This window comes from Thermobia domestica, chromosome 10, assembly GCF_964235325.1.
Source record: "Thermobia domestica chromosome 10, izTheDome1.hap1.1, whole genome shotgun sequence".
NCBI classification, from domain to species: Eukaryota; Metazoa; Arthropoda; class Insecta; order Zygentoma; family Lepismatidae; genus Thermobia; species Thermobia domestica.
The window spans coordinates 113,128,233-113,140,941 of NC_137463.1; the positions used below are offsets into that span (position 1 = coordinate 113,128,233).

Sequence of the window (12,709 nt, forward strand, 5' to 3'; positions counted from 1 at the left end):
CACTGATGGGTACAGTCTTGAAAGTGCTATGTCATTTTTCCTGAGGTGTTAAGAGATTTCTTGAAGAGATCACTACAGTTACACACAGTGAAACCAAAATACCTTCCTTGGGTTAGTGTATAATCCAGTTAGCTCGACCAAAACTCATACAAGCTCCACTAAAGTTGCTTTGGGATTGCAGATGCACGACGGTTTTGGTTCCCGCTTTCTATTGGACACGCTGTACCAACACCGGTACTGCGTTTCATATTCTGAGGTGTAGTATCCTCTCTGATGTTCTTCTCATAGAAGTCTTGAAGGATTCCAGCAGATGTCTCTTTGAAAGTAACAACTCTACTTCACCATTTCTTTCAGATCTAGTGATTCTTCCCCCAAATAATTCCAATAGTTTAGCGTTCATGTATCTGACAGAGTACGTTTGCTCTTCTGAATAGTACAGCTCCTGTTCCATAACCTTTAATAAATCACTTATAATAACTTACTACCATCGTTCATCCCCAAATACTTAACTACTCGCAAGAAAGCATTATCTCTTTCAGTCCGCATGCGCGTGCCAGTTTCTTCGGTTCATATTCACCTGATGACATCAGCTTCCTCATCTTTCGTGAAATCATGTTTCCTGGTCTAAAATTTACAGTGTAAGAAGTGTACTACACTGCGTCTTTCGCAAACAAATTTTTGGCATATTCAATACAACTTTTTACAATCATGACCCAATCATCGTTGCGTTCTATTGTTTCTAGAAAAATATTAGCTTTTAGTGGAATTAGCAGTGATCCTTCCACTTACCATCATATCTATCAGGATCATCACAAAACAAACAGTTAAGAGCAAAATTAAATGCTGGTGAACTGAATGCAGAAACTTGCTCATGTCTCTTCATTGGACGGTATTCTAGATTATGTATCCTTCTAGAATTAACTGAAATTTATATAGTTCCTTCGGTATTCCTGATGTACTTTTCTCCAGGTTTGGCTGTCAGTGTAGCTGCACATAATTCACTCGCTTTTTGAATCCCATGGCATTTCTTTTGAGATAAATAAAATTGAAATCATCAATTACAGTTCAGTATTAAACCATTCAGCTATTTGAAAACAATAACCACAAACAGTTGCATAAAGGGCTTACTATGTTTAGATAATGAGTAAAGTACACGCTGTCTCAAAAGTTACCTAACATAAGGTAACACTCTTGTTATCAGAGTTACCACAAAATGTAAGAGAAAAATCTTCCAATTTAATCTAAAGTGAAGTAACTTTTTAAATCGGACGAGCCGTCTGTTCTATACGCTCTTTATATGCCCCATGTTAAATGAAACTGCAACGTTGACATTTACCGTGACCCACAACATAAGTGAATGAAGTTACTGTCGTTTACGCTAACGTATCGATGGCCAGCCTCCATTTCAAACACGGCCCTATTCATTATACTCTTGCAAAATTTATCAACTTCCCGGTAAATGGCAACGTTGCATTTTCATTTAACATTGGGACCATAAAGGGTGTAAAGCACAAACCGCTAATCCGATTTTAAAAATTCCTTCACTTTAGGTTGGAAACATCATATTTGGAGACGGTTTACTCTCTTACATTCTGTTGTAACTCTGATAATAACAGAGATATCTCTTATCGGGGGACTTTTGAAACAACTTGTATATTCGAGATATATCCAGTGCCTCATTCGAAAGGACACGTAGTGGTAAACAACTTTTATCAGGGATGTTGAGCTTGTAATTTTGTTAGAAAGTCACATAATTACTCCGTTTGTTATTATGTCTGTCGTAAATGACTACCAACAGCGGCCATGTTGAATTTAACGACCTTCCAGACGGAATATTCTTGAGGACTTTTTCAGGTTTGCTCAGAAAGTTTTCAGCATAATTTTGGCGCATGTGTCATTTCTATTGCGATTTGTTCAAGGTAAAGTATCTTTTTTCTTAAGTTGTCTGGACTACTCTGTCTACTGACTAACTCGCTGGTTCGACTGACTGAACGGACTCCGACGTTCCTGAGCCAACTCCAAAGACTGGACTCGACTAACTCCGAAGTCCGGCTCCCGACTGACTCCCCGTTACCGGGCTGAAGAGAGTATTTAAGGATCTAAATCTGCTAATGATCTTGCTGACTTCAAACACGTGTAGATGAGATGTTTTCGTTTCAACAGGCACTTTTGACGCCAGAAATGGTTAGATAAGCAGGAAATGAACTCTTTCAGCTTTATTACATAAAGTACACATTGACATAAAACATTACATTAACGTAAACAAATACTTTTACTATTCAACAATGAAGACAAAACTACGGAAGGATACATTATCTGAATCCCCAAACGCAAATGAATTTCATTAGCTAAGACTTCCGAATGTCTAACGATCTTCATGTGTACAAAACAGCTTTATGTAATTAGAAAAAAATAGCTTCACAACACTGATGACAGATCTTAATGAACATTACGTATCTCAGAAGTCAATAAATGAATAAGTGGGAAATCGATACAAATCAATAATCAATAAATTACTGATCTCTTTACAATAGAAGTGATGATTAATTTTTCAGCTCTTATTTCAGGCTTATCAAAACTTCCAGTCCAAAGAACGAATTATGTATCCAGCAAAACTACTTATGTTAACAGTAACTATGTGTCTGCTCAAAGAACAAGGCAAGTATCTACTTTATTTATGACTATGTGTGTATAATGAAAGTAATACAAATTTATTTGTATAAATTCATACAACCTTGTAGCAAAATAATACTACAAAATAAGAAAGTTTTATCTTAAGTGGTATAGAACGTTTTTGAATTTAGTACGTACGTTCTCCTCTAGAAAGTATTCAGCTCTTTCGAAATGTTTCAATGGAATTTAATACCCTTCATTGTGCACCATCTCTTTGATTGTACTTAAGCCTGATGGGCATGTGTTCATAAGTGTGAGTTACAAGGGATACCAAAATGGATTTATAATATATGTTAACTGAATTTACTCTATTATTCACTTTGAACTTTTTAACTGTAAAAATTGTTTTCTTTTGAAGCTAGCAACATTTATTTCCTTCAGAAAACATTATAGTTGGGTGACATGAAGTATGTTCGTGGCTTTTGGCAGTTACTTTAAAGAAGCAGTTCAAGTTGAAAACAAGTTTCGTGCAATACAAAGAGTTAAAAAAAACTGACAAGGTTTTAAATATTACCCCCAGGGTTATAATATAATTCTATACAGGTGCTTGTGTTTTTCTGGTACAGTAGTTATTAGTAAATTTGTTTTGTTAAAATTATGCATCATTTATATATTTGTAATATTGTATGTTGTAATGTTGTATTTGTAGAATTACTAATTATATTTTTTCAGATTACAATTTTAAAAAAACGAATTTACAGCCTGATATAATAATTAGGAATCAGGCTAAAAAAAATAAGACCCATCCCCACCTTATTGGGAAAATAGAAAACGGAAACAGAGCAGGGATAAATTACATTAATAAGGGAGTTAGGGGCAGATACGTCTATCAGTCAGATCACAAGATATGGCTAAGGCAGGGGTAGTGGAGTAAAAAGACTAAGAGATATGTACTGTATTTTTTTAAAGCTTGATAGACCGTCTCGTCCCCATTGACAATCAGATGGCGGACCAAGAGCGAGCCGCCAAAGCCCAAGTGCGAGGCGCCATCCGCCAACAGCGAACTTGGGCCGGAATCGACAGCGGCCCACCAACGACTTTACACTTTTTCGCTGGTGGCCCACTTAGCTGTAACTTGTTTGCTTCCACTAAAATGTCGCACGCGTGTTGGCCAGTGATTTGTGGTCAAATCCGTACGCAGGGAGCCGGATGAATAAATGCTTGGGTCTCATGGACCAGGTTTCGGAGGAACCAAATAAAAGTACCGGTAAATGTTACCGTTTGTCTAGAATCAAACTGAAAAAAAATCAAAAAATTGCTTTGTAGGAAGAGTAGTGTGCATGAGACAGTTACCACGAGTCAGCTAACCGCTTTCGTTACTGCGATTTCCACAAAAATCTTCTTAACGAAAGCAGGTAGCCGACTCGTGAGAACTGTATCTCATACACACTATTATTCCTACAAAGCATTTTTTGTTTCAGTTTCATTACAGAAAAATGATAAAATTATCGGTACTTTAATTTGGTTTATGAGCCCCCTAACTCACAGTAACACATGTGTTACGCTAACTATAATCATTGGCAAGAAACCAGTGAAGGAAACAATATAACATTTACTTTATTCGTCGTCTTCCCCACCAGAGGCCACTTACACATTATGTTCTTCTCATTTTCGCTTAACCAGCAACTTGATATAGTTGTCAGACTATTGTTCACTTGCAAAAGCACTACGATATAATGTACGCACATTTTTATCACTCACAAAACGTCTTCTCCCACTTGCACGTCTAAACTCTCTTTGTAAACGTTTAAAGGAGTCCGCCCACACTGTATCACCATGTAACAAATTAAGAACGCGCACCAAACATACAGGCAGCTCGAAAAGACAACGATTTCTCCAATCAGGCTCTTTAGCTGCAACGCTAGTATCGTTGCTGGCCAGCCGCCACGCGAAATAACTGCAAAACTGCATCGCGGGTACTTTAGCGGAACAGCTAGTATTCAAAATGGCATAAGCGGGCAACACCCACATCCCGTCTTGGCTAGGCTAGGCGGTCCGCCATCGATGGCGGCAAATTGTCAATGGAAGTTCAACTTGTATAGGCGTTTATTTTGATTAATAACAAATGGTTATGTCACCTGTGGGCTAGCGGAGTCAGCAACCACTCCCTTGTGCGCAGCTGATAAACCATTAATAGTGCAGTGGATTTAATATATTATAGATTGTTTTCGGTTCATTATCAGTATTGCTTTGTGTTGAACTCTTGAGGGGCGTTTTTGTTAGTCCTTTTTCCTTCAATATTAGTATAAAAATATAAGCAGAGAAAGTAGTAATTAGGTAGTGTTATACGAAGTAGAAAACACGTGTTAGTACAGTGTGTGCTGTGTCTGTGAAGTGAGGTAAAAATGACTAACACGTGGTGTGTTTTAGGTTCTAAATCTCGTGCAATTGAAGCTGAGGGACATAAAGTATCTTTCTTTACGTTTTCAAGTCGTGAGAAATCCTTAGAGCGATATAAATTATGACTTAAGAAATTCAATAGGAAAACTTTTGTGGCAAATAAAACACTCGTGTTCTAAACATTTTGAAGAGTCCGACTTTGAGCAGTCATATTTACTGCAAGAAAAATGAAACCCAGGAGAACCATTTACAAGCAAACTGAGAATGACTAGTGTTCCAAGTATGTTATTGAAAGGTTTAGAATCCGAGCCATTGAACAAACACCAATGTATATCCAGTTACTAACGTAAGAAATCGTACGAGGCGCCAATGGCAGTTGTAGTTAAGGCGAGGCATTAGAGCGTAATAGCGACGGTGTCACTCATGATTCAGAAGGTACTGCTGTAGGAATACATGTAAATATAGCTGCTATTCAGTGTTAGTTGGGGAGTGAAATATGTCGGCTTGTAGAGGGAATCAGGGAGTATGGCAGTGTTCCTCAGGACATTGATTCATTGTTTAATTTTTTGTATCAAGTGACAATGATGACAATGATGATGAAACGGGTGACGAGAGTTGTTCCTTGGAGAGCGATGCGAATAAAACAAATTTAACCGGTAAAGTATTTCTCGTATTCTGCCGAACTTTAGAGATGTTATTTCATTTTGGCACATATGACTCCTCCCCGTCCCGTACTTGAAACACAAAATTATTAAAAATTGCAACAAAGCGTGAAAATGAACATACTTATATTTGGGAATCGAAACCAAGACTAAAGAAAAGGTACTTAGATGTTGTAGCAATCTCATCCGCCATATATTTAAATGGTATTGGTTTGGACATTACAGTTTCTTTTTAAAACGCTGAACTTATGCTTTATAGGAAAAATTGTATTTTATAATATTTTTTAAAAAAAAAACTTTTGTGGAGTTCATCATCAATTTATTTTTTACATGTAGATGACATTTCTATGCAATCAGTTCTGGAAAACAAAATCCCACTTTAGAACGTGCCACTGCACTACTTACAAACGAAATTCTTATACTGTGTGTACGGAAGCCTGCTCTCGCAGTTGATCACGGATGACTCTTCACAAAACCTTCTTTCCTCTGTTATTCGCTAGCGACTGAACGTATGGTGATCAAGCAAACAACATTCCTTTTAGAATTTTCAACTTTACAATTGGAAATAATTTGTTAAAAAAATACATTTCTAAGCCGAACTGCTTCCTTAACCACGCAGAACGACATCTAGCAAATCTGATACAAGAAATATTTAATCTCAGTGATACACCAAATTATGATGATTCCATCTCATTTAACTTGTGAAAGTAGGAAATTGCAATTTTCACTTTTTCAAGTTAATCTGACACATCAGCTTGGAATGCAGTGTAAATTGGCGTGAAGAACGATTTAGCTTACTGAATTATATATGACGAGTCATCTGAAGGTACTCTTGTATTCTTTCCGCCATCTCTTTTGTTCTGGTAGTATATCAGTAAGTTAATAAATGAGTTTCTGGCATGAATTCCCACTTTATAAAATGTTCCCTGGAATCTTTTAGGAAGATATTTTTATGCTTTTGTGAACAATTACTTCCATTAGAGGGAGAAACCCTCGATCTCAACCGATCCAGAGATATAGAGGGGTGAGAGAAAAACTACTCCTCTGATATTTTGTGGATTTTCGACTGTGTTCTCAGTGAATATATTTGCATATTGCATTTAAATGCAAATAAAAATACACCAGAGCGATTAAAAGTGGTGTTGAATGAGTGGCGTAGCTTTTACCCGGGACCGGGAAAAGAAAGGGCTATGCGGAATAACAAACTTCATTAATACGAAGAACAAAATTATATGATATTACTGTACTTGCTAATATATCATATCTTTATAGTAAAAGTGATATGAAAATGTATTAATTACATTACCAAAGAACAGAGACGTTATTATAAATATTTGAACCAAAATACAAGGTCATATTCTGTGCATAAGCCTTTAGAGAAATAAATCATATAATATGAAACATAAACACATATTTTTGCAAACGTAAATACGACAGTATGTAGTTGTGACATATATTAAAACGCAAAGTATGAATCAAGAAAAAAAATAGTATCTTCCACTTAAGAAATGAAAACCTGTACGCCTGATATGTTGTATACCACATAAAATTGTTGCATGTAAACAACACTGACGTCACACAGTAAAGTAGTTCCTCATACAGTCGTACGTAAGAACATACATTGTGAAACGATACAAAATTTTAAATGCTAGATCAACGGAAAAGTCGGACGGCCGCAACTTTTTACATTTTTCATCCTTTTTGACCTGATGATGCTCTTATTCGATTCAGCGTACCGAAATACCTATACATAGACACCTTACACGCCTATTTCAGGCAACAATGGAACTCCGTTAATTTCACCTTCCACCTGCGAAACCTTCTTCCCTTAGAATTTTTATGGACTCTTTGGTTTTGTAACCCTCATTTCTATGACAACGTATTACTAAAGTTTCGTGGATGAAGGAATTCTTCATTTTTAAAAGTGTATTTGCCTTGTTCTATTGCTACATATTAAAAAGATTCGCCAAATATCGGAGCACCAGCCTTCTCCTTATTCCTCTATGTCTCCGGAACGACTGAAATCCAGGGTTTTTCCTTCTAATGGGTCTAATTGGACACAGAAACATTTCGTTTGTGCATAAACTCGTCCACAATTTCGTGTCACACTTGAATCGGTTTCCTAGTAAGTGTAAATGGTTGCCATTAACATTAAATAAATAGCAACGCTTTCGACTACTTTACATATTCTTTCCACGAACCATCAAGTTATATTAGCTCAAAAAATTTTAAGAGGTGGATGGAAAACATTGTTAATGGATAAATCATTCAATAATCAAAGGATAAACAGTGCATGGTGGTCATGTTTTAATACTTTCATTATGGAGAATATTTAATTGTTAGAAGTACGTTACTTATGTGTAAAACAAAACGCTGACTTAAATGAATGGTGCAAATGAGTTGTTGCAGATTGTATTTGTATGGAGTTTCAATATCCGTGCACGGACAAAAATGCATAATCCAATCGGCATGTAAATGCTGTTTTTACCAGGTTACGCGCGTCACCACATTAAGTAATGTTGTTTCATCAGTAGTACGATCTACACCACCGTCCAGCGAAAATTTTGTATTGTGGGACCTCCATTTCAAATTTAGAATTAATGCCATACCCATTCCGACGGTGGTAACTTAGGAATATAATGTTGCTACTACCTTCCTACGAGTGTCCCCTCTTGGTTCTTTCTAAATCTGTGACTCCCTACCTTACGAGAGTAATAGTTTTTAAAAAGAAATCAATCATTTGAATAAAATTATCCAATCAGAGCGAGTCTAGTTCGACGCCGAACTCCAGACTTGGCATGGTGTTCCCACCTGCTGTACTTTTATACATGAAATTACATTACATAAGGAGCGCACCCGCGTAAATACGACGTATCCACACGGAAATCCTAGTCCTTTTTTTTTCTCAGTGTGTTTCCTTTCATTATTGTTAAGTATTGTCGCTATGACAAAAAAAAAAAAAGGAAAAAAAGAAAGAAAGAAAGAAAGAAAGAAAGAAAAGATGACTGAAACCTCCTACAGAAGATATTATAAACATAATAAAAAATGTAATAATGCATGTTTGGGTGTGAAAGCGAAACGACACATTATGTGCGCAAATAATTTGCGGTACGGAATTTAGATACCTTACTCTAAATTCTACCTCTTTGTCATACCCATTCAAACACTTACCACAATTTGATACATTCAAATACATTGTCATACCGCCATTACACTCTGTTGATGTCAATGTATTTGACGAACTATGACACGCCTTTGTGTTTATCAGGAATGTAAAAATGTTTCACTGAGAGAACGACTGTCGTACGCAGCATATTCTATCTCGAACTAAGCAGTACTCCGAAATAAGCAGTGAAACGGTGCTGTGGATTTCTTACACGTGAATTGTTGCTACAAATTTGAGAATCCTATCTTCTGTGAGGAAAGGATAGTAACATGTTTTATTTATTTGTTTATTTTTATTTGTTCCGTTTGAGGGGTCGCGGTGGTTTAGTAGTAGAGCGTTCATCTCTGGTGCATGGGGTCACTGGTTTGATTCCAGCTCTCGCGATGTGAACTTTTTGGTGAATAAACATAAAGGTTTCTTGTGTGCGCGGGTTTCTTCAGAGTTCTTCCGTTTCCCCTCACTTTCTTTATTCCACCTTTTCATTCATTTCTCATCATCACCGTCTCTTTTAGCCTAGGCAGCATAAACATGGGACATAAAACTCAAAGATTTCATTTCTTTCGTTCCGTTTGATGAAGGGCTCTATCAGAACAGCATTTTTCTTCTGCTGCGAAACTTAAATGAACTTTAAAATATTGATGGAAACGAAGAACAATGAAGGTATTGAAAAATTGTTATCACGTTATGATAAGTGCTACAATGTATGCGTATATGTCGGAAAGTAGAGTAAGATACAGATATTGAGACACGAATCTTTTGCATGCATTATTTGTCATTTGTGTTTAATATCTAAAGGTTCCTTTTTTGGATAACCACAATACTTTTGACTGCCCCTTCTTCATAGTACCTTTTCGACTTTCAATAATCATGAAATTTGCTCTGAATATTATGATAAATATAATTTACATTTCTATAACATCTTATCAAGATATTGATTCATAAATTTGTCTGTACGCAGATGGGACTCCGATTATACCGTTCTCATTGATGCATGTAAATAACCACCGTACTAATACCCAAAAAATCAAAATTATTCCTTCCCACTAAATCGTGGTAACTAGCAGAGATGGAGTGGGTCAGTGGGTCGGTGGGTCAAGTGGATCAAGTTTTCTCTGTGGGTCAGTGGATCGTGGGTCAACAGCATGTGACCCACTGTGACCACCCACCCACCGTGACCCACTGCGGCCCAACACCTTCCATGACCCACTGTTACCCACCAACCACCGTGACGCACTACGACCCACCACCTACCATGACCCACTGCGAACCACCGACTCAGTCTGACCTACAAACTCACTCTGCTCACTGGATTGTATACAATATCTTCTAAAGACTGGTAAATTTGTCTGCGTTTTACTTTCAAAACTTTCATTTCCCTTCCTTTTCCATTTGTTTCTGTCTACTTACCTGCGGTGAGTATATCTGTGAAAAAAAAAAACAACTTCAAGCACTTTTGGATATTGATATTTGTAATTGTAATAATAGCAAAAGGACTTACACTACTACTTGGCATTCCAGACCTGTGAATTTTCAGAGGAGCAAACTACTTAAAAAACCAGTTTTTAATCACTGATATATATAAATTATTATATAAAAAAATTGAAGTAATTATATGTGCCTGATCATCACGGCCAAATTGCAAAATCAAATGAAATGACTTTTGGTATATAGTTAGGCCTTAATCCAAATTGCGATGTTATATTGCTCTCATTATAATACATATCCTAAAGAAGTAGCGAGGATCCGAATTTTTGAGTATCTCGCAAGCCGTTAAACTTACTGACTGTGAGTAGAAATTCAGTGTATTAACTCTTTATTGAAAACAAACAGAGTGTGTCCTTGCATTTTTTTTTAATTCTCCTTTATGGGGGGAGCACTTTCTATACATGGAAAATTGGTAATTAGCTGGTTTGTAAAAATGATCGAAAATGATCGATATTAGTTAAGAAAAACATTCAGAAACAAAGAACACAGTTGCTGAAGCGTATGTTTATTATATGGAGCGCTTACAGCACAGGGCAATGAACCCATAAAGTTGTGAGAAAAATAGACATAAAATTTGTACTGTAAGCTTAATTACACGGAAAGTTTAAGTTTGGATTGTACCCATAATTATATGGAAATTTTTACACTTTTTTCCCTTTACATTGGTTTACTTACTTTGATTTGGGACTTTCAAATTACATCCTTTTTATCCACTAAAAGTACCGATAATTCAACAAGGAAATAATTATACCATGGCCCATGACAAACAGAGTGTGGTAATTGAAGGGGAAGAAGGAGGGAGATTCACATTCACCTCTAACACTTCCCCAGAACCTTGTTCCCTTCTGCTTTCTAGAAGGCGGAGGGAACTTGGTATGACATCAAACTTTCATGTGTAATTATAAAAATTAAATGTATAAACAAATAAGAAATCATCAGTTTGTCAGGCTTTGATTGATAATTTTTTGCTCAAGATTTCCTATCGAAGGTGTGATATATGAAGTTCCTGTTTTCCAAGATTCGACATTGTCAACTGACATGATCAATATGGAAAAGATGTTGTATGATGATAGAGAAGTGATACTTCTTACTGAGTATTTCAAAACTGACCGAGAAAAATCTTTATCAGATTTAAGTCTAACAAGCAGATTGTTGATGAGGAGTTGCAGAAATTTCTACGTCGGGTAGAAGTATTATCAATTTCCACATCAGAGTGCGAAAGGGATATCCCCTTATGAATTTACAGATGACTGATATTAGAAATAGACTGTGTTCAAACATTGTCTAACTTGTTCATCAATGTTAATGGCCCACCGCTAGACAAGCTCAAAGTAGACGAGCTACTTATTTCTTGGCTGAAGGATGTACATCATTCCGCTGCGGATGATTTACCACGAAAAAGCTCTGGAGGCCAACAGGAAATAAACCCGATTTCAGATTTGTTTTAGTTCGCAAATTAGAGTTATGGAAAATGCATACTTGTATCACTAAGGGCTTGTTTGTGTTGTTTAACGTTGTGCCTAATTTTTAATAAGTCTCTTCTTTGCTTTTTATAAAATAGAAAGTAAACTACTTTGAATAAATATTCATAATAATTGCAATTATGCATATTTGTAACTTAAATTTAACATGGTGTTTTAGTGATTATAGAAATTACAATTATGAGCATACTTTATGGAGATGCTCTCACAGATGGTACCCGAGCACTTTTATACGCTAAGAAAAACTGACTTTTCAAGTTTTTTTTGAGAAAAATACTGTAAACTGAGAAATAGCTTTTTGCATATTGTGTAAGGGTATTTTCCTGCAAAGAGGAGTTCGTTTTGGAATGCGTTGAGGAATTACACTTGCAAGGATACTCTCTTAGTACAAGTATGTTTTAGGGAAACACTAATTTCCCCCACCTCGAAGTGCTTCAATTTTCTCACTGACATACATTTTACCACTTTATATCGTAAAGGTCAGATCCACCGTTATTGTAAGAGAGTGGTGCTTGAGCGATTGACCGTAGAAATTCAAATTCCTTTTAGTGACAATTTCACAGTCTTCTTTTATTAAAAGTGTAAAGTCTGTAGTCAGTAAAGGGCCGCGGTGGCTCAGTGGTAGAGCGTTCACCTCTAGTCCATGGGGAGGCGGGTTCAAATCCTGCTCGCGCCAAGTGAACTTTGTGGTGAATAAACACCCTGTGCGTGGGTTTTCTAGGGGTTCTCCCGTTTTCTCCCACTTTTTATTCCACCATTTCATTCATTTCTCATAATCGCCGCCTCCTTTAGCCTAACCGGAATAAGCGTAGGACGTAAAACTCAAAGATTTCATTTTTTTAGTCAGTAGAGAAGAGGAAGTGGATGATGTGTCAGACTTGATGACGATGGATTTTGGTGAG

General features: G+C 36.5%; 1 protein-coding gene across 2 annotated transcripts in view; it reads left to right on the forward strand.

Moving 5' to 3' along the window:
• The window catches only part of LOC145662059 (uncharacterized), a 71,333-nt gene that overhangs the window by 32,075 nt on the left and 26,549 nt on the right, over positions 1–12,709 (forward strand). For both annotated transcript variants that reach the window (XM_081727391.1, XM_081727390.1), the window contains exon 2: positions 2,568–2,658. In XM_081727391.1, coding sequence (XP_081583517.1) covers positions 2,601–2,658 — 58 coding nt within the window. In that variant the 5' untranslated portion in view covers positions 2,568–2,600. The remainder of the gene's footprint in view (positions 1–2,567; positions 2,659–12,709) is intronic.